Source organism: Streptopelia decaocto, assembly GCF_964273445.1.
Source record: "Streptopelia decaocto genome assembly, chromosome: 4".
NCBI lineage: Eukaryota > Metazoa > Chordata > Aves > Columbiformes > Columbidae > Streptopelia > Streptopelia decaocto.
In genome coordinates, this window is record NC_138658.1 from 75,118,324 (window position 1) to 75,137,587 (window position 19,264).

Sequence of the window (19,264 nt, forward strand, 5' to 3'; positions counted from 1 at the left end):
TCCTCTCCCTGGCTTGCCCACCACTGACTTGCCTTGCCAGGCTTTGCCTGCCTGGTTGGGGAAGGAGAAGGAAAATAAAACTTTCCTTGCACATTAATAATGTCCTTCAGATGAACCTGAGGGCCTCAAACCTTGCGAGGAGCTTGGAGAAGGTGGAGAGGGAGCACAAGTGTGATGGGAGCAGCTGAGGGACCTGGGGGGTTCAGCTGGAGAACAGGAGCTGAGGGGAGACCTTCTGATCTCTGAACTGCCTGAAAGGAGCTTGGAGCCAGGGGGGGTCGGGCTCTGCTCCCCAGGAACAAGCGCCAGGAGCAGAGGAAACGGCCTCAAGTTGCACCAGGGGAGGCTGAGGTTGGATTTGGGGACCAATTTCTTCCCCAAAGGGCTGTGGGGCATTGGAACAGGCTGCCCAGGGCAGTGCTGGAGTCACCATCCCTGGAGGGTTGAACAGATGGAGGTGAGGTTCTCAGGACATGGGGCAGTGCCAGGAGTGGATTAATGGGTGGACTCCATGATCTTAAGGGGCTTTTCCAACCTAAATGAGCTCATGAGTCTATGATTCTTTGAATCACCGATGTACCCAAGATCCTGAGCTCAACTGGTCGCTGTGTCACATGTGCAGATGGGCAGTGTCATGCCACCATCGCACTGGACACCACTCTGTCCCTGCTGCACTGGGTGTGGAGCCCCCGCTGTGTCGGTGCAACGGGGTCTCTCTCATCCTGCCTGCTCAGTTTGTCTTCATACGGTTGGAAAAGAAAACTTGTTGTCCTAAGGACAAGGAGAGCTTGTCCCAACAAGGTGGCACCAGCTGGCTGATATCCCAGCGCTGGTGGGTGATGTAATTTCTCTCAGAAATGATGTCAGGTCCCTGGAGATGGAGACAGGGATGGGGACAGGTCCTTCCCCTTCATCTTCCTTGTCACCACCATAACCCCATCCCCTCTGCTGTGCCCTCTCCCCATTTCCACCCATTGCCACCCCATCCCTGTTCCCACGGCCACCTCGTGTCTCCAATATCATCCCTTGTTCCTACAGTCATGTCCAGTCCCCACACCCCTCCCCTCTCCTCAGTGCCACCCTGTCCCCAATGCCCCTCTGTCCCCAGTGTCACCTCATGTGCCCACTACATAATCCCCTTGTCATCTGTGCCACTCTGTCCCCAGTGTCACCTCATGTCCCCACACCATCTCCCTGTCCCCAGTCGCTTCCTGTCCCCACTATAGAATCACAGAATCCCAGAATGTCAGGGGTTGAAGGGCCCTGGAAAGCTCATCCAGTGCAATCCCCCCATGGAGCAGGAACACCCAGATGAGGTTACACAGGAAGGTGTCCAGGCGGGTTGGAATGTCTGCAGAGAAGGAGACTCCACAACCTCCCTGGGCAGCCTGGGCCAGGCTCTGCCACCCTCACCGGGAAGATGTTTCTTCTCAAATTTAAGTGGAACCTTTTGTGTTCCAGTTTGAACCCATTGCCCCTTGTTCTACCATTGGTTGTCACCGAGAAGAGCCTGGCTCCATCCTCCTGACACTCCCCCTTTATATATCTGTAAACATTAATGAGGTCACCCCTCAGTGTCCTCTTGTCCAGCTCCAGAGCCCCAGCTCCCTCAGCCTTTCCTCACACGGGAGATGCTCCACTACATGTCGCCCTGTCCCCTTCCCATTGCCCCCGCGTCCCCGTGTCACCCTGTGTCCCCAGCCCCCCAGCCCCCCCGCCCCGGACGCAGCCCCGCGCATGCGCAGTGCGGCCGGCGAAGCCGCGGGGCGGTGCCCGGCGCGGGGCCGTGGGCGGGGCGGTGGGCGGGGCCGCCTTCATCCGGGTCCCTCCCCGCCGCCGGGCAGTGCGGGCGGCGCGAGCCTCGGCGGGACAGTGGCGGGTGAGTGCGGGGTGGGCGCGGGGCGGCGGGAGCCCCCTGGGGGGCCGGAGGACCGGACACCCCCTCCTCATGCACCGTTCTGTGGGGCTGGGACCCCTCCCTCTGCCTTATTCTGAGGGGAAGGGCCCTTCCCTCAGGATCGCTGTGGGGCAGGGCCCCTTCTCTGTGCCTTGTTCTGTGGGGCAGGGACACCCGCACCTCAGCAGCGCCTGGCGGGGGGACAGGCCGCCCTCCCTCTCAGCCCCGCTGTCCCCTGTGGGGCAGGGAGCACTTGGGGAAATGGGGCTGCCAAGGCCTGTCGCTGTGCCCCCCACCCAGAGCCCTGTGGGGCCGGCCTTCCCCTTTTTGGGGTGGCTGGTGACCCTATTGAGGGAGCCATAAGGTCCCTGCTTGGGGGATAGGGGAGGCCTGGGACCGCATCACCATGGGGTGACAGAGGAAGGGACAGGGGACATGTCCCCACCCAGTGCCCACCCCATGGGGACCCCTTGTGTCACAGGGAGGTCCTGGGTCACCCTGTACCCGGTGGCCGCTGGCTTGGGATCAGGCATGTCCCTTCTCTTTCCTGGGGCTGAGACAGGACGCTGCGGGTTTCTTCGGCTTAAAAAACCACCCAGAAATGGGAAAAGCTGCTTTTTGGAGTTCTCCAGCGCTGCTGTTCCTGCCGTACAGGCACGTACGGAGCCCTCCCAGCATCCGCCGCTTTGCCTGCCATTGGCAAGGAATTTGTGTGGGTCCCACCGGACTGAGAACTGATGGGTAAAAATGCACCTCGTGAGGATTTGGTGGTTTTTTTTATTTAGTTTAGCCTGCCTGTGTTGTAGCCCATCTTTGTTGTAGCCCGGACACGCGGAGAAGAACAGCTCCATAGGTCCCACCGCCCTGTGCACCTCCAAGCGTTGCCGGATCCTTCGGATGTGCCAGCGTGTGTGTCTGGGGGTTATTTCCCCCCCTCCCTCGCGTACCTTTGGCAGGAGGTTTGGATGACATCTTGCTCTGGCACGCTCCTCTCCTTTGATCTCGAGTTTCCTGCCATGTCTAACGTGTTCGGCAACACGCGAACCCGGCTCCGTGGCTGCTGGGGAGGGTGATGTGGGTGCCTCCTCGCCCTGGTTTTCCCCGACCGGCTCCTGCCGACAGCTCCTGCTTTTCCTTTGTCTCAGCTGCTTCCAGGACCGGCTCTTGAAGCCTGAGGATGCTCTGAACGGAGCAAAGACGAGCACAAAAACCTCCCCCGTCCCTTTGTTCCCAGCCATTCGCAGGCTCAGCTGACTTTATACAGCGTTTTGTCTGCCTGGGCAGATAAACCGACTACTCACTTTTTTTTTTTTTTTAATTTTTTCTGGGTTATTTTAGGTGAATTAGCTTGCAGAGAACATATCCCAGGTGCAGGCTGTGCCAGAGGGATGCGGCAGCTTCCTAGAAACAGGGTGAATTAGCCAGAAATGTAACTGGAACACCTCATGGTTGTCCTCTTATGTCCTCATTGAGTCTCTTACAGTGAGCGGGGCCATGTGCCCTCAGTACCACACGCTAAAATCTGTGTTCCCCAGCCCTTCTCCTTGCCTGTAGAAGGACAAGTTCGGCCCTGGTTTGAACAGCCCGTGGCCGACAGCCGTTTTGAGGCCCGCGAGGATGAAGAAAAGGGAACAAAACCCAGGTCTGGGCTGCCCTGATGGCTGAAACAAGTGTTTTTTTTCTGCTTGACTTGTGAGAAAGCAAAATACAAGTTGTAATATTATTATAATTTTTTAGATTCCTATCATTGTTTCAGGTTCAATAGTGAGAATTCATGTTAATGCTTCTCTTTTATGCCAGGTGTAAACAGAGCCACCTTGAACGTGTCAAACAGCCCCTGATAAATCAGGTTATTTTCTCTATTACTTTATTCAGACAGGTTAGATCCTCCAGCTGATGGATCTAGAGTGCTGTGCCATCTGGAGCAAAAATTAAATACCAATTTGGCCCTCAGCCCGGAAAAATAACGAGCCTCCAGTAACTGGCGGTGGAAGAATACAGCCTCTGACAGTAGAAATGCTTGGGGGCAATATGGAAGGAACCCAAAATGCATTAATTGAGGTATTTTAAAAAGGAAAAAGAAAGAGGGAAATTAAATCCTTCCAGCCTTGTGTGCCATAAGCAGTCAGGAGGGATGGCGTGATCCAGTTACAAGTTGCAGGGCTGATGACCACAGGTGAAGGTCCTGGTCCTGAGAAGGTGGTGGAGCTCCTGGAGGTGAGGCTGGTGGTGACCTCCTGGATCTCCTGGTCTTGCTGTTGAAGGGAATCCCCTCCACAAGCTCCCAAAGCTCCACCTGACCACTTGCTCAGCTCGAGTTCTCTTATTTTGTCCCTGCTCAGCCTGGTAAAAGTTTATGCCAAGGTTTACCTGCTGGTCAGGACCTGCCTTCTTATCTCCAGCTAGGTTTGGACACTCTAGGTCTGCTCGTTGGGTCACTGGTGGTGGCGTTTAGTCTCAGAGCTGTGGGGACAAGCTGTGGAGGTGGGTGAGCTGTGGTGACACCTCATATTTATACAGCCTGGGCTCTGGTCTGCTTGTCTCCAAGCTCAGCTGGAGATGCCTGTTGTGATGGACCAGCTGTGAAGGACACCGTGGTCAACGTGCTCTGGACGTTGTGGGATCTATTCTACCTTCTAATAAGCAAGAGCGTATGTGCACATGGGAGATGAGATGATGATCCCCAACAAGGACTAATTTCCAGCTGATCTCCCGGGGACCTAAATAACGTGTGGGACGATACGAAGACACCCAGCTTTTGTTGGGAGGGCTTGCATGTTCATGGACTTTACCTCCACGTGTTCCCTCTTGGGTCACCCCTCCCAGCGACCCAGCCGTCACCTCCACCTTGGTGGCAGAAGGTGTGTTGCGAGCGATCAGCTCAGAGCCATAAAGCACCACCTGGATGTTGAAAACAGGGAGAGAGGCACAGGCTGGACACACTCATCTCCTCCTACTCCCACCACTGTGACCCAAAACACTTCTGCGGTGGGGTGGCAGGACTTGGCACAGCTGAGACAAGGTCCTGTCCCACCAGGTCAAAATCCTGCTGTCTCACTTGAGTGCACAGTAAACCCGGGCATCCCCATCCTGAATAGGAGGTGCAGATGCTTCTGTTGGCCTTCAACCACCTTGGAACCATTGTTATCAAAGCCTGGAGGGTGATTTGGGGAGTTTGAAGCTTCTCCTGGTCTTCAGGCTTTTGAGTCCCAGCTGTGGTTGGTGTCACTGACCTGGCTTTGTTTTTGTTTCCTGCGATCAGTCATCACAAAGCTGCATGTTGTTGATGTGAGATAACATCCATCTTGGATAAACTTCCCCCCTCCCGTCCCTTCCTGGCAGTTTGACCTGACTCACCGACAGCGCTTTAAAATGACATCACTGATGATGTGATATGGGGCTTATCTGCAGGAGAGCTCGGCTGTCGCTTGACCCTGGTGATGCCTCTCGCTTGGTTGAGAGATGCAGGTGACCCCATGGAAAATGTGGATATAAACCCCCCACGGTTTCACAATAGTGCTGGGCAGAGGTAAGCTGCGTTGTTTCGGGATGCTTTTCCCTCCCAAGGTGTCGTTTTGCTGCCCGTAGGGCACATTTGATTTTCATCAAATTGAAAAAAAAAAACCTAAACAGTTCAAACCACGTGTCGAGGGCTCTTGTGTCCTGTTAATGAGGTGATTACGGTGCCAGAGGGATGTAGAAAAAGCAGCCATCCAAAGCATCTCGAAAGGATGCCAGAAATAGCATCGGCGGTGGGGATGGAGCAGCTGTGAAGCCCCCAAGGTCGGGATGAGCGGTGGCAGGAGAGGAGAAGACACTCTCGCGGAGGACAGACAACCTTGCTGCTCCGATAGACACAAAAAACCTCAACGCTGACACGGGGATGAGCGGCAGGAGCCGAGTGCCAGAGCCCGACGGACCAAATTAGCTGCGAGCAGCTGCCTCGGCAGAGCCGAAAGCCGCGAGTTCTCGGGTTGCTGCGACGCTGGAGCTAAAACTGGATCAGTCTTCGGAAAAAATGGGCGAGATGCCGAGGAGGAGGAGCGAGGGCAGGGAAGTCCTTCGGCCGCTTGCCTTTTCTGCTCCAGCTCCGGGGCTGTGGATGTGAGAAGCAAGTAGGAATAACTTCTCCTGGTTTATTTTTTTTTTTTTTTATCCCCGTGGAGGATTAATCTTGCTGCTGCTACAGCTTTTAACTCGCAAAGCGCCTTAGAGGAAACTGCGTGTTTGCAAGAGAGAAACTGAAAGTGCTGAGCCCTTTACTGCGACCATTGGCCGGTTTGGGGCTGTTCTTGCTGTCCCTGCCTGGAAATAACGGGGGATTTCCCGACTTGTTGGCTTGGAGAAGTATTTAGGGGAAAATACAAGAGCTTTAGGGCCGTGTGGATTCTCATCCTTGGAGTCCACGAGCGTGGAGGGCAGGAGGTTTCGGCCCTTCGGTTGTTCTGGTTGAAGGCAGGAGGAGCAACCCAGCAGGTAAGAGGATGGATGAAGCCAAATTACCTCTCAAAATTAGGTGGGAGGGATCTCAGTCTCCCACTAGATGACTTCCAACTAAAATAAATCCATTGGAGTGTTGTGCCTCCCCCCAACCAGGCTCTTCTTGCTTCCAGCCTGCATGAAATTAAATTGCTGGCGTACCGTAAGGATTAAATTAAACTTCTCTCCATGCAGAGCTTTGTCACGAGCCGGCAAATATTTCGCGGTGCTTTAGAGACTCTCATTTTTCTATTGTTCTGCATAAAAAACCCATCGCCAGGCTGGGCTTCCCCTGGGGTGATTTCCTGGCTCGTTGGTTATTAACACAGCTGTGGGGTTGGTTTTTTCCATTTGGTTTTGAGCTGAGAAGCGCTGGATTAAGACCCAGCATCTCTCTCTCTTGGCGGCTGAAATAAAAGACGAGGCTTTTGGAGACTCTGTGCCGGTGGTGGCCGCCCAAAGTGGGACGGGTTTGCGCAGCGCTGGGTGTTTTTGTGGCTGAATAAATAGTGATAATCTCGCCCGAGAGGTGCTGAAGCCCGTCTGCTGGTGCTCACGTCGCTCGCCTGTCTGTCAACTGAACCATCCACCCCGGTCTCGCTTTGCATTTGCACCAAAAAAAGTCACAATTGTGCTGAGCGTCGTTTGGGGGCGGCGCTTTGGGAGCAAAAGCAGGAAAAATGGATCATTTCCTCAGCTGCGGCTTTGCCTGGGAGATGCTGAGTTGTCGTGTGCTCCAGATTTGGGGTTTCTCTCTTGTATCTTCCCCCCCTTGCATCTCCCACCGATGCAGCAGGACAAGCACGTCAGGGGGTGATGGCGAAGGGCTGGGATGTGTTTTCCTGGCACTGAGAGAATGGTTTTCTACACCTAAAGATGAAAAAACATATATGGTACCCTATTAAAATGGGCTGGATTCTGCTGCCATCCCATCTAGTATCTTCGAAAGGGCAATTTTAAGACAAGCTCTGATGAGATTGAGTCCTGGTTTAAGCTGAGGTTGAAACTTAGATCTCTTTTGGTTTCTTTTTAGGATGGAATTTAAAAGAGGAAAGAAATAAGCACTAGAAAAAAGTTTACTTTCTTTGTTAGAAAGCTTCTGTTTTATAACAAAAGTGACTTTTCCTCACCAAAGAATCACCTGAATCCTTTTTGCCTGAAGCCTCTTTTAGGTTTTGATTTATTTCGGCTATTAACACATCCCTGAAGAGCCAGAACATGAAACTTAGGAGCGAAACGTGGTTGGTATTGCAAACCAGGTTACACGTTGCCTGCATCTTCTAAAGCAAATAATATATTCTTTAATTTTATAAATGTTTAATCACGAGTGTGGCAGCAGGTGTGGGGCTGTTTACACAAGGACACCGTGTTATATTTTTCCACCTTAATAACAGGAGTTTTTGCGGCAAAGTTGCGCAGACAAAGGTTGCTGCGAAGCTGAACAAAACTCAGGTTTTGTGTGAATTATCCAATTTGCCGCTTAGAAGTTTGCCCTCTTTTTTTGTTACTAATAAAATAATGTTTTCCTTGGTCAGTGCAGAACAAGTTGGGGATTTGGGGGTGGGGTTTTTTTCGTCGTTCCTATAGAAGCGGGACCCCAAAAATGGGTTGTGATGCTTGTCTGGGGTGGGATCCTGCAGCCGGGATCTCCTCAGACAACCCTGGGATACAAACTCCCCTTTTTCACCCCAAAATCAGCCCCGGTGAGGATTTCTTATTGTGTGGCTGCCGTCTCCATGCGCTACTCTCCGCTTTTGTTTACATCTGCTTGAAAACTTCTTAAATTTACTGACGAGGGAGTAATTCTAATCCTTTTCAATGAGATCAACGGATTAGTGTCTCAGATGCTTATAAAATTGCGAGGATTAGCCGAGACTTTTTTCCTCCCCCCCTTCTTTTCTCTCTACGCCATGTAACATCATCGCTGCATTTTAAAAGGGGATCTCTGTGCTGTTACCAAGAGCTGAACCAATTTATAGGAGCCCTTGCGAATCAAAGAGTTTGGAAACAATATCTTCATCCTCTCCCCGACACACTCCGGCTTTTTGTGCAATATTAGGGTTGTTTTCTTTTTCTTTTTTGCAGCGTCCCCGGCAGCAAACCGCAGTAGCCGTCCAGCAGATACATTGGGTTTGCGTGGCCTGGCTGCGTTGCGGCACCTGTGCGGGTAAGTAGGGAGCTGACCCGAAACCTTTCCCCAATGGATACTTGCGAAATCACACCTTTTGACGAGCAGATCTTGAAAATGACGTTATTTCACGATGTTGCCCGTTATTGCAAATCATTCGGGCTTTTGTCGCCCAGCCCCAGAGGGGAACGGTGCTTTTGGGTCGACGGGATGCGATGGGAGCGGGATGAGAATCCATGCTCTCTGCGTTCTTGCGCCCTCTTAATTATAGCCTGTGCTTTCATTAGGGTGTGATCTGCCTCCTATCGCGACATTGCCCTGTGGGGTCTTTTTAAAATGCCTTTTCTCCCGGGTCGACGGCTGCGCAGCCGCTTGACCTGCACAAGCGATACAATCCTGAACCGTCAAGTGGTGGCAGCTCCAAGCCAGGAATTTCTGGACCCGACCCAGTATACTTTCACAGGCAAGCTCTTAAATACATACAAAGACAAGCTCATAATTTCCACTATACTAATGAGGCCACGGCGTTTTCATTGAAATGTGCCAATAGTCGCCGCGGTGGTATTTTCGCAGCTTTGTACCGTGAATCCAAATGTGATTTGACATGGCAGCCCCCGCAGAGCGGAGGAAAACCGGCTTCTCCCGCTGAATTTCAATGATGCTTCTTGACAGCGCCACCTGAAAACCCTCACAGTGTGGGGCGTTTCCTTATGTTTCGTCTCAACACGGGTTTTCCCCTCAAATGCTGTCGGTTTGGTGAAGGTGGCGAAGGGTAGGAACGAGTTGAGAAGGGGATAATGTTATTTCAGGGCAAGGAAAGCCGTGGGTTTAAAAACTGGTTTTAAAAGATGTGCAAAGGCGGTGATTTAATAACTGGACTTGCTGGAAGTATCTTTAACTTGTAGTAAAAATCCAATGCAAGGGCTCTCAGGCATCATGTGCTCTCTTGACCTCTCAAAAGCTGCTCCAAGTAGCTGCCTGCTTGTTGCTACGCCAACTCCTTAGTGCCACTCATCTATTTTCCCTTCTCTAGGCAGTTCAGCGCCTGGGAATCCGTAAAGATCTGACAACAAACCATTACGTCCCTAAAAGTCGCGTAGGTGTTTTTGAGCTTTGCTGCCCAAGGAGGCCCCAGTAGCCTTGGAGTGGTCAGAAAAATATTTAGCAGGTTTTGGTTGGTTGGCTAAAAGAAAAATGCAAACTTTAAGTGACCCTCTCAAATGTTGTGTGTTTGTTCTTTTAAATGCATCAGCAGCACAGCTGTAACTTGAGGTTTTACTTATTTAGGACTCAGTTTATGAGAAACCCCTGTAAGAAGTAACATCCTTGAGCAGAGGAGGGGTGCGGGTAGGTCATGCTGAAAGTTCATGCGTGATTATCCGTCATCGCCTGGTTACAGACCCCCAGGGTCCAAGTAATCCTGAATTTCAAGCCCCTTTGACTTTCTCCATACCACTAAGATGAGGCGATGATTTTGGTGAGAACGGGAGAAGAACGGTGTCCCATGGCATCATCTTCAGCACCGAGACTGTGCCACAGAGGAAGAAAATGTATATTTGGTTTATGCGTCTTCATCTCCATCAGCCACCTCACTTGGCCATGCAAGTCTGGGAGTGGAAAAGTTCAATTTGTCATTTCCAGCTGAATTTTGAAGGTTTTGCCATCCTTACAGCCACCTTTGCTTGTGCTGATCGAAGCAAAGCGGTTTGTGTCCGTATTTGGATCACTCCAGAGAGGGTTTTTTTTTTTGCTGGAATCTAAAGCATTGCAAAAATCTTCCCGGTCTCTGTTAGCAGAGCAGAAAAAATGATATATATAAAAAAAATACTCACAGAATCCCAGAATGTCAGGGGTTGGAAGGGACCTGGAAAGCTCATCCAGTGCAATCCCCCCATGGAGCAGGAACACCCAGATGAGGTTACACAGGAAGGTGTCCAGGCGGGTTGGAATGTCTGCAGAGAAGGAGACTCCACAACTGCCCTGGGCAGCCTGGGCCAGGCTCTGGCACCTTCACCATGAACAAGTTTCTTCTCATATTTAAGTGGAACCTCCTGTGTTCCAGTTTGAACCCATTACCCCTTGTCATACTGTTGGTTGTCCCCGAGAAGAGCCTGGCTTCATCCTCCTGACACTCACCCTTTATATATCTGTAAACATTAATGAGTCAGTCTCCTCTTCTCCAAGCTCCAGAGCCCCAGCTCCCTCAGCCTTTACGCATAAGGGAGATGCTCCACTCCCTTCAGCATCTTGGTGGCTGCGCTGGACTCTCTCCAGCAGTTCCCTGTCCTGCTGGAACTGAGGGGCCAGAACTGGACACAATATTCCAGGCGTGGTCTCCCCAGGGCAGAGTAGAGGTGCAGGAGAACCTCTCTGGACCTCCTCCAAAATCGAGTACTTTTGTTAAAACCAGAGGGAGGGCTGACTGCACAGCTCATTTTTTTCTGCAAGTATCAGGAAAAATAGCAAATGGCAGTGACGTGGCATTAGTGTAAATTCCCAGCAGGCTGAGGTTTGGGTTTGTTTGGGTTTTTCTGCAGCCTTTTTTCAATGCTGTCGGCATCTCAAAATCCAAACCTCGCAGTATCCGTTTGGGCTTGAGGGGGTGGCTCCTCCGTACCATTTGTTTTAGTGACTTTTTTCCGGTATCCGATAGCAGCTTTTTTGCCCTTCTGAGTACAACTACCTCTTCCTCTTAATTTTGACCGCAAATATCAATGGTGCAATTAAAAGACTCTGCGGAGAACATTCCTCAGGACTGAAATCCAAGACCTGGGAGCAGACGGCAGCAGCATAAAGAGGAATTCTTCCCTCTCTGGCCTCACGCTGCTTTTCCACCGCGAGGCTTTCCAGCCATCTGGAACCCCTTTCAGATTATGTGTCATGTCCTCCCACCCCCCAAAAAATATAATCCATAACCTAGCAACCTTATTTAGTGTAAATGAGAGCTTAATGCCTTCCTATATCCCAAATTGTGCTCGACTCCTCTTACTGCTTTTATAGGATGGCTGCTGGCAGCTGCGATTCCCATCGCCAGCATGGGGTGCCCACCTCCAGGAGGATTTTCTAGGGATTATTGATCCCTGATTTTTGTTTTTCCCATTAAAGGAGCTTAGGAAACAGAAGGAAAAGGGTTTCGGGAGGTCATTTAGTCCATCTGCTTCTTGATAGAAAAGAGAGGAGAAGGCCAGTCGCTCTTCTGCTGTTGTTCAGCCTGTAGATGACTTGATCAAAGTAAGATATTTTGTTTTCCATACGTGATATTTCGGGAGCTCCCGTTGCTTCCCCCAGCTCTCGGTGTCATCACCCAGGAATCTGCAAATTCCCCAATGTTTAATACCAACATCTCCGATCTGGCCCTTGGGCAGCGTAGACTGAGCTTTTCTCATGAAGTTTCTGATCCTCTTTCCCCGAGGAACCTCTTAATTGGGGAAAACTGCAAACGAGGAGAAGCGACCGCAAATGAAGGGCGGAAGGTTATTTCCACCAAATTAAGCAATAGGGTCGGGGGGGAAGCTGCTCCCCCTGCCTTCAGCCCTGGCTTTTGGTGCTGTGCTTGGTCTAAAATACTTGCTTTTTTAATAACGTGTGCGTTATTAAACTTTTCAGCACCTGAGCTTTTTAGCACCTTCCCCACCACGATTTTGGGAGGAGGTTTGTGTTCCCAGTGACGCTGGGTGAAAGCTCTTGACTTGAAACTCAGCGATAGGAGCTGCAGCTGACCTATTTTCTGCACATTTCTGTGCCAACAGTACCAAAAAACAATTTCTCATTTAAATATACTCTTCGATATTAAGGTCGTGGGATCGTTTGTCTGTTAAACTGTCCAAGATCAAAAGCGCTTGCTGAAAATCGCCATGGTACTGCTTGCACTACCAGGTATTTATTTCATTATAAAGACTTCTCTATGTTTTTCCAGTGACCTATTGCTTTGTCATGTTGTCACATCGCTCTCCCCACATCCCCCTGCCCAAAGACAGTGGAGAGGGTTAAAATGTTGTGCTCGGTGTCAGCCGTCCGGGAAATGAAGCCAACAAATTTCCTGATTCCAGGTCAAAAAAAGCATCGGATTCGCTCCTGGGGAGAAGGGATCAAAGGTTCAAAGTGCTGCTTGCTTGGAGGTCAGTTTGATTTCACGACTGTCTGGGCACACAATAAAAATCTGCTGCCGTTCCCGAAACCTGCACGTAGCTGAAGTGGGTAAAATAAACAGGTTTTGTTCTGTTTGGCACCCGAAAGTTTCCTTTTTCCCCCAGCCGTGGCGCAGCATCGCTTTGCTGGATCTCAATACGACTCTGCCCCGTAGCGTAACTCATTATCGGGGACATTTTGGGATGTTGGCCATGAAAACACCCCAGGCTGTCCATTCCCAGCACGCTTTGCCATGCAGTCATTAATCCCGCTAATCAATAATGCTGCCAAGCCGCATGTTCGCCCCTTTTTCATTTTAGAATCAATCAATCATTTGGTTGGAAAAAGACCTTTAAGACCATCGAGTCCAACCAAATTTTGCAGTGAAGGAGGTGGGTCCGGTTGGATGCTCGAAGCCAGCGCTGGATGCGGCTCCACAGTAGCATCGAGGTTTGTTTCTTATTCTTTTTCCTCAATCTCCGTCCTGTTGTCCCCTTGGCAAAGGGGACAGCCCAGGGGCGAGCCAGCACTGGGCCCTTGTGGCCAGGAAGGCCAACGGTACCTGGGGTGGGTTAGAAGGGGGTGGTCAGTAGGTCAGAGAGGTTCTCCTGCCCCTCTGCTCTGCCCTGGGGAGACCACAGCTGGAATCTTGTGTCCAGTTGTGGCCCCTCAGTTCCAGCAGGACAGGGAACTGCTGGAGAGAGTCCAGCACAGCCACCAAGATGCTGAAGGGAGTGGAGCATCTCCCGTGTGAGGAAAGGCTGAGGGAGCTGGGGCTCTGGAGCTGGACAAGAGGACACTGAGGGGTGATCTCAGTAATGTTTACAGATATATAAAGGGTGAGTGTCAGGAGGATGGAGCCAGGCTCTTCTCGGTGACAACCAACAGTATGACAAGGGGTAATGGGTTCAAACTGGAACACAGGAGGTTCCACTTAAATTTGAGAAGAAACTTCTTCCTGGTGAGGGTGGCAGAGCCTGGCCCAGGCTGCCCAGGGAGGTTGTGGAGTCTCCTTCTCTGCAGACATTCCAACCCGCCTGGACACCTTCCTGTGTAACCTCATCTGGGTGTTCCTGCTCCATGAGGGGATTGCACTGGATGAGCTTTCCAGGTCCCTTCCAACCCCTGACATTCTGGGATTCTGTGGTGCCGGCGGTGCCGGGTTTGGCTTCACAGCTGTTCAGGATTTTCCCACCGCGGATCCTCCAGAGGTGGAGCCAGAGGAAATTCCTTCCAGCTGCCTGAGGTCAGGGCTTTGCTTTGCTTCTGGGGCTCACAAAGGGGTATTTAATCTTTTTTGCCTGCAAGTTGAACACAAGCATCTCTCACTGCTGCTTTTTAAACACGTGGAAAAATCTTTTATTTTAAATTATTTTTAATTTTTTTTCTTTTTATATTATCTTTAATTTTTTTTTTTTTTATATTATCCCATTATGTTGTGGATTTATTGCATGGAAGAACACCCCATTTCACAGTACAACTTTCAGCTGCTCACGGTTTAACTTTCAACCGAGTTAACAACCGTTTTGGTTCAACCTGTATCAAACCCTTTGCGGACTTGCCTAATGCCTTTGAAACTCGAGACGCCGCTCGCGCCCGCTTGAAACCTTTCCCGTGGATAAAATATCCCGACTTGGAGTTTTGCCACGGTTTAGAGTTTTCTTTTCCCTGGTTTGCACCAGGTGATGGGAACCTGTGCATATCTGGATCTGTTGAGTTTTTAACGCGGGGTCTCAGACCTGCAGCTCCATCCAGCTCTTCAGTGGATGGTTCAGGAGGTTCAGACCAGCCTGGGTTTGATTTGAATCCCCATGGAGGAAGTTATTTATCTCAAAAACATAAATGCCTTTGAAAATGGGTTTTTATTTAAGAACAGCAGAGGTAGAACCCACTTCTCTGCCCAACACGTGGGCTGAATTTAGGGATGATGCACGGTGCTCACGTGGCCCCTTTATCTGCTGGTCTTATAAATAATAAAAGAAGCTCCCTTTAATAAGTAAAACCCAGAGACACAGTCCAAATCCACGTTGCGAAGGAGTGGGAAAGAAAATATTTGCAGCTTTCAACTCGTGAATGATGCTCGTGCCGTCACCAACAGTGTCCCCAGTGTCACCCCCTGGCCTTGGGGACCACCACCCTCCTGCCTCAGTTTCTCTGCCTATAAGAAGATAATTGTCTGGTTTTTAATCCCTCTGAGATGTCCCGATGAAAGCTCTGGGTAAGAGGTTGGCCCCACTTATTAAGCGCATTAAGCGTTTGCCGTGATTATAATAGGGATTAATTGTGCTTGGTGGCTTCTTTGAGTTTGTCTTTAACAGCCTGACTTGTAATCAAAGTGCTGCGAAGCCGGCGGGTTAATGCTGACCTGACTTCTCGATACGCCATTCACTGTAACTTGGCTTTTAATTAAAGCTTGGGTTTGTAGTCGTCGACGAAACGCGGATGGGCTTGGCCTGATTCATTGGAGGGTTTAAGGAAGGAGGAGGTACAGAGCTCGGCTCGTTCTGCTTCTTGGCATTACCATCCCTGTTTCTCTCTGCATCCCCATGTTTGGCCTCGTGGCGAGGACGCTGCTGATCCTTTTTATTTTTGCAAGCTGTTGTATCATTAAATAAATACCCTCCAGTTCCCTCCACACTGCAAACTTATTTCTTCTGTCCCAGCCGGCTCTCTTTCCTCTGGACAGGTTGTACCCCTCATCCTGGGGACAGTGGGTGTCCCAGGAACAGCATCGTCCTCCACTGAAACATCTTGGCTGGGCAGAGAGCAACAGGGAGGCTTTTGTTCTGCACCAGAAACTTTTCATCCTTCTTTATGGCTCCTTTTTTATTTCTTTTGGCTGCGCTCTCCCGAATCTGAAGCAGATTAAAATACAGTTCCTCCCCCTGCTGAAAATCATCAGATTTCAGTGAAGCCTTTTAAAGTTAACGGTTTCCTGGATACTGTGCAGACTCACTTATTTTTTCCCTCTAACCTCCGTGTTTTTTGCTGTAATGTTTCTCAGCTGTTGCCGCAGGCGGGAGGGAGGACCAGGGTAGCTCCGGCGTGGAGAAGGTTATTTCATGCAGGGGTTGGATGGATCTGATGTGGGACTCTTGGACCCTTGCAGTATGGCCAGGCTGCATCGGTGCTGCCTTTTTTGGGGTAAAATCTTTGGGAAATGGTACTGTTGGTAGGAAAGAGTAGGATGTTGTAGGTGGGACAGAGCTCTGTTCATACTGATGGTTGTTTTGATGGTGGCTGTGGTGGTTTGTAGCTGTGGTTGTGGGGATGGGTGGAAGAGCTGCACAGCTCCGGCTGGATACGACCGTGAAGAGTTTTCCTGGCTGGATGGGGTTGACCACCTTGAATCCACCCTGAGCTCTTCCCTACCTGTCATCTCTGCTTTTGTGCTGTGTCTTCTGCAGCATCTCCAGGTGGGAGAGCTGAACCAAAGCCCCCAGAGCATCACAAGTTCACGGAGCTGTAAAGAAGAGCCACTGTCCGGTGCTCATTGGTTTTGTTGCCTCTTCTCCAACAGTGATCTCTCCTCCTTTGCAAAAAAATGACCCGAAGCCATCCCAGATGGGAAATGTGTAATTTTTCTCTTGGGTGGTTGAGGAGGTGGACCCAGCCAACCTTGGCCAAGGCCAGTGACTCAACACAAACTGAGGGTGAGCGGGGACAGTCGGAGCTTCGTCCTTCAGCTGAAACATCCTCTGTCACATGAGCACGAGCAAGGGGAGAGCTCCTGAACTATCTAAAATCCCTTTGACCCAGCAGAGATATAAACCAAACCCAACCCTGTGCCGCCGAGCCGGGAACAAAGGTTTAGGGGCTGGTTTGGGCTTTTTTTTTTTGGAATTTATTTGCAAAGCAAACCAGCTCGGCTGAGCGGAGGGAGCGTTGGTGGAGGAGTGTGAGCTGCTGTGTTATAAAATCCCATCCTCGCAGCGGGGGAGCGCCGGCTCCCCGAGCTCTTGTAGCATTTCCACGTCGGCCGGGAGAGTTTCTGAACATGCGTGTTGGTCTCTGGAGGCTTTAATCAAATCCAGGCTTTCCCAGAAATTGCCTCGAAACTTCCAGCGAGTCGAGGGAACCGAAAGCGGCCGGAGTGAGATGCTGCTGGTGCCGGTGAGGCAGCTGGGATGAGGGGTGAGTCTGCACAACAACTGGCGAGCAACGTATATACAAGCAATGTATTATTAATAATATATATGATGGGGGTGTGGAGGAGAGCCCAGCAGGTTCAGCAAAAAGGCGGAAAGGAGGTACAGGAGTGAGGCTGCTGCTTGGAGAAGGAGCGGGATGTTCAGAGACGCTTTTGAATTTTAGCAGCGTCGCTCCCCGGCGTATTTGGGTTCAAATCCCGCCGTACAAAAATTGGAGCCGTGCAATTAATGTGCCGTTGAAAACTCCCCGCTTCAGGGGAGGGTTTTGTTATCCCTCGGTAATTTTATTTGGGAAACAAAGAGTTCAGGCTTCAGGTAGTTTCCCTGCTTGTTGTGAAATTTAATTGCATGTCCAGCCCTCTCCCGTGGGCAGAAAGGAAAACAAGGCGTATATTTTAACTTCCTTTTCTAAGCTGGGGGTGGGTGAACTTTGTGCCTGGCCAGGGATGGTTGTGATCGTTCAAGGGTGAATTTCTCAGAGAATGATTGCAATAGAAAGGATTAATAGTAAGAGATAATAAATATGTGCTTTCCACTTAAGGGTTTTGAGTAGTAACATGGCTTTATGGCAGCGAGGGGGGTTTTCTGGTGATACAGAGACATGGGGCTGGTCTTCCACCTGACTTCTGAAAAGCATTCTGTGAGGACTGGTGTAAAATATTAGTGTCCCGTGCGATAAAACTCAAATCATATGCTGAAGTCATTATCCCAGGCAGCTGCTCGGGGTTTAATTGGGTCTCTCTGAGGGGAGGGAGGGTTTGGTCCCGTGTCCAAGACGTGGTCCATCGACGGCCAAAATCGTTGCGTCTTCCTCTTGGCCGCCGCTCGCGTGTTCTTTGGGGTTTTGCTGGGGGGAAGCAGCGCGGGTGATACTGAGGAATTAACCTGAAACCTGCAAAAATACCCTTAAACCACCTGGTGCAGATCTCACGTGATAAAAACAAACCAAGTCTCTTTTATGACCCCTATAATTTCTCGTCGGCGCGGCCGTGTGACATGGGAACATCCTCGTCCTTCCCATCCCGCCTGCGTGTTGAACCCGCGCCGGTTCACGTGCACGGTGGTTTTGGAGGGGGGATTTCTACAGAATGAGGAATCAGTCTCGGGAACCACAACAGGGGAAGGAAAACCTGCCTCGCTCTAAGACTTTCTGGCTACTTGCAGTATTTTGAGCTAATTAATGAGCGGTTTGGGGGGCTTCGGCTACAGCCAGATGCAAATCCCCGCTGTCCATCTGATGCAGCGTTTAACTTCAAAGATGATGTGTGTAAGGAAGAGGGGAAAAGAAGCTCACAGCGGGAGAAGAAAAATCCCAGCCGATCCAACGCTGCTTTGTTTTCAGGGTTACTGAGCTGGGGGCTCAGTTTTGGGCAAGGATGTGAGACAGCAGCGGGGCTGGCTGTGTTCTCCTTCCCCCCGTCTGCCATCAGAGGGGCCCGTGGTCTCCTCTGAACATGCCGTGGTGCTGCCAAGGGAGCCTGATGTCCCTGTGTTTCCTCCCTGTCTCCACAGCCTACCCATGAGCTCAGACTTCCAGCATTACAGTTTCAGGATGCCGAACATCGGGTTCCAGAACCTGCCGCTCAACATATACATCGTGGTTTTCGGCACAGCCATCTTCGTCTTCATCCTCAGTTTGCTCTTCTGCTGCTACTTGATCAGGTAAGCAACTTTTCCCTGGCTGCTTTCAGACTGAAGTCATTATCGATCCCTCCATCCCAAACCACGGGTGCCATCACCTTGTCTTTCCACAATGCGTCTCACGCCAACCTGACGTGACCCTTGAAGTGGTTTAATTTTCCCTCTTTGCCAAAGAATTTGCTCAGCCCAACATTCATCCCTAATAGAACCAACAAACCCAGTGCCTACCCTTGTCCTTCTCTGGAGACATTCAAACCTCCCTGGACACAATCCTGTGTGATCTGCTCTGGTGACCCTGCGTTAGCAGGTGGGTTGGACTGGATGATCTCCAGAGGTCCCTTCAACCACAACCTCTCGGTGATTTTGTCAGTACCCAACACATCGTGGAGCTACCAGTCCCGTGAGGCAATTCCATTAAAAACAGGAGATATATTTTTATATACGTTCAAATAGGCGTGAAAACATGGTTAGTTTCCCAAAAAGACTGCAAAGGGATGTTTTATGGTTACTGTTCCCTGCTTAATGTTTCAGCATTTCCCCCTTTAATGAGTAACTTGTGTACTATGTGCTTAAGAAATGTTTAATATCTGCTCTGTTTGTTATTGGACACAAATTGCTCATTGAGCAGCGCGGTTTAGAGATTAATGATGCAGAGTTGACTTGTTAATCTGAACAATGAGGAGTGGGATGGGGGGGGTTAAAGGTTGTTCCGATTTGAAGCTTGTTTTAATTATTTTATGGGCCACTAATTGAGAGAAACTCTTCTGGCTGGAGGGAAAGCAAGAGGCAGGTGGGGAAAAATTGCCTGGCAGTCAAGGTGGCGATGGGGGCTGGTTGTGC

The 19,264-nt window shown here is 50.5% G+C and overlaps 1 protein-coding gene across 7 annotated transcripts in view; it reads left to right on the top strand.

Annotated features, from left to right (window-relative positions):
- The first annotated feature begins 1,832 nt into the window (after nt 1–1,832).
- The window catches only part of RNF24 (ring finger protein 24), a 29,915-nt gene continuing 12,483 nt past the window's right edge, over nt 1,833–19,264 (top strand). The window contains exons 1-3 of one of the 7 annotated variants that reach the window (XM_082050231.1): nt 1,833–1,879; nt 8,462–8,543; nt 18,296–18,445. In XM_082050231.1, coding sequence (XP_081906357.1) covers nt 18,303–18,445 — 143 coding nt within the window. In that variant the 5' untranslated portion in view covers nt 1,833–1,879; nt 8,462–8,543; nt 18,296–18,302. The other 6 variants (XM_082050226.1, XM_082050228.1, XM_082050225.1 and 3 more) reach the window with 6 other exon arrangements.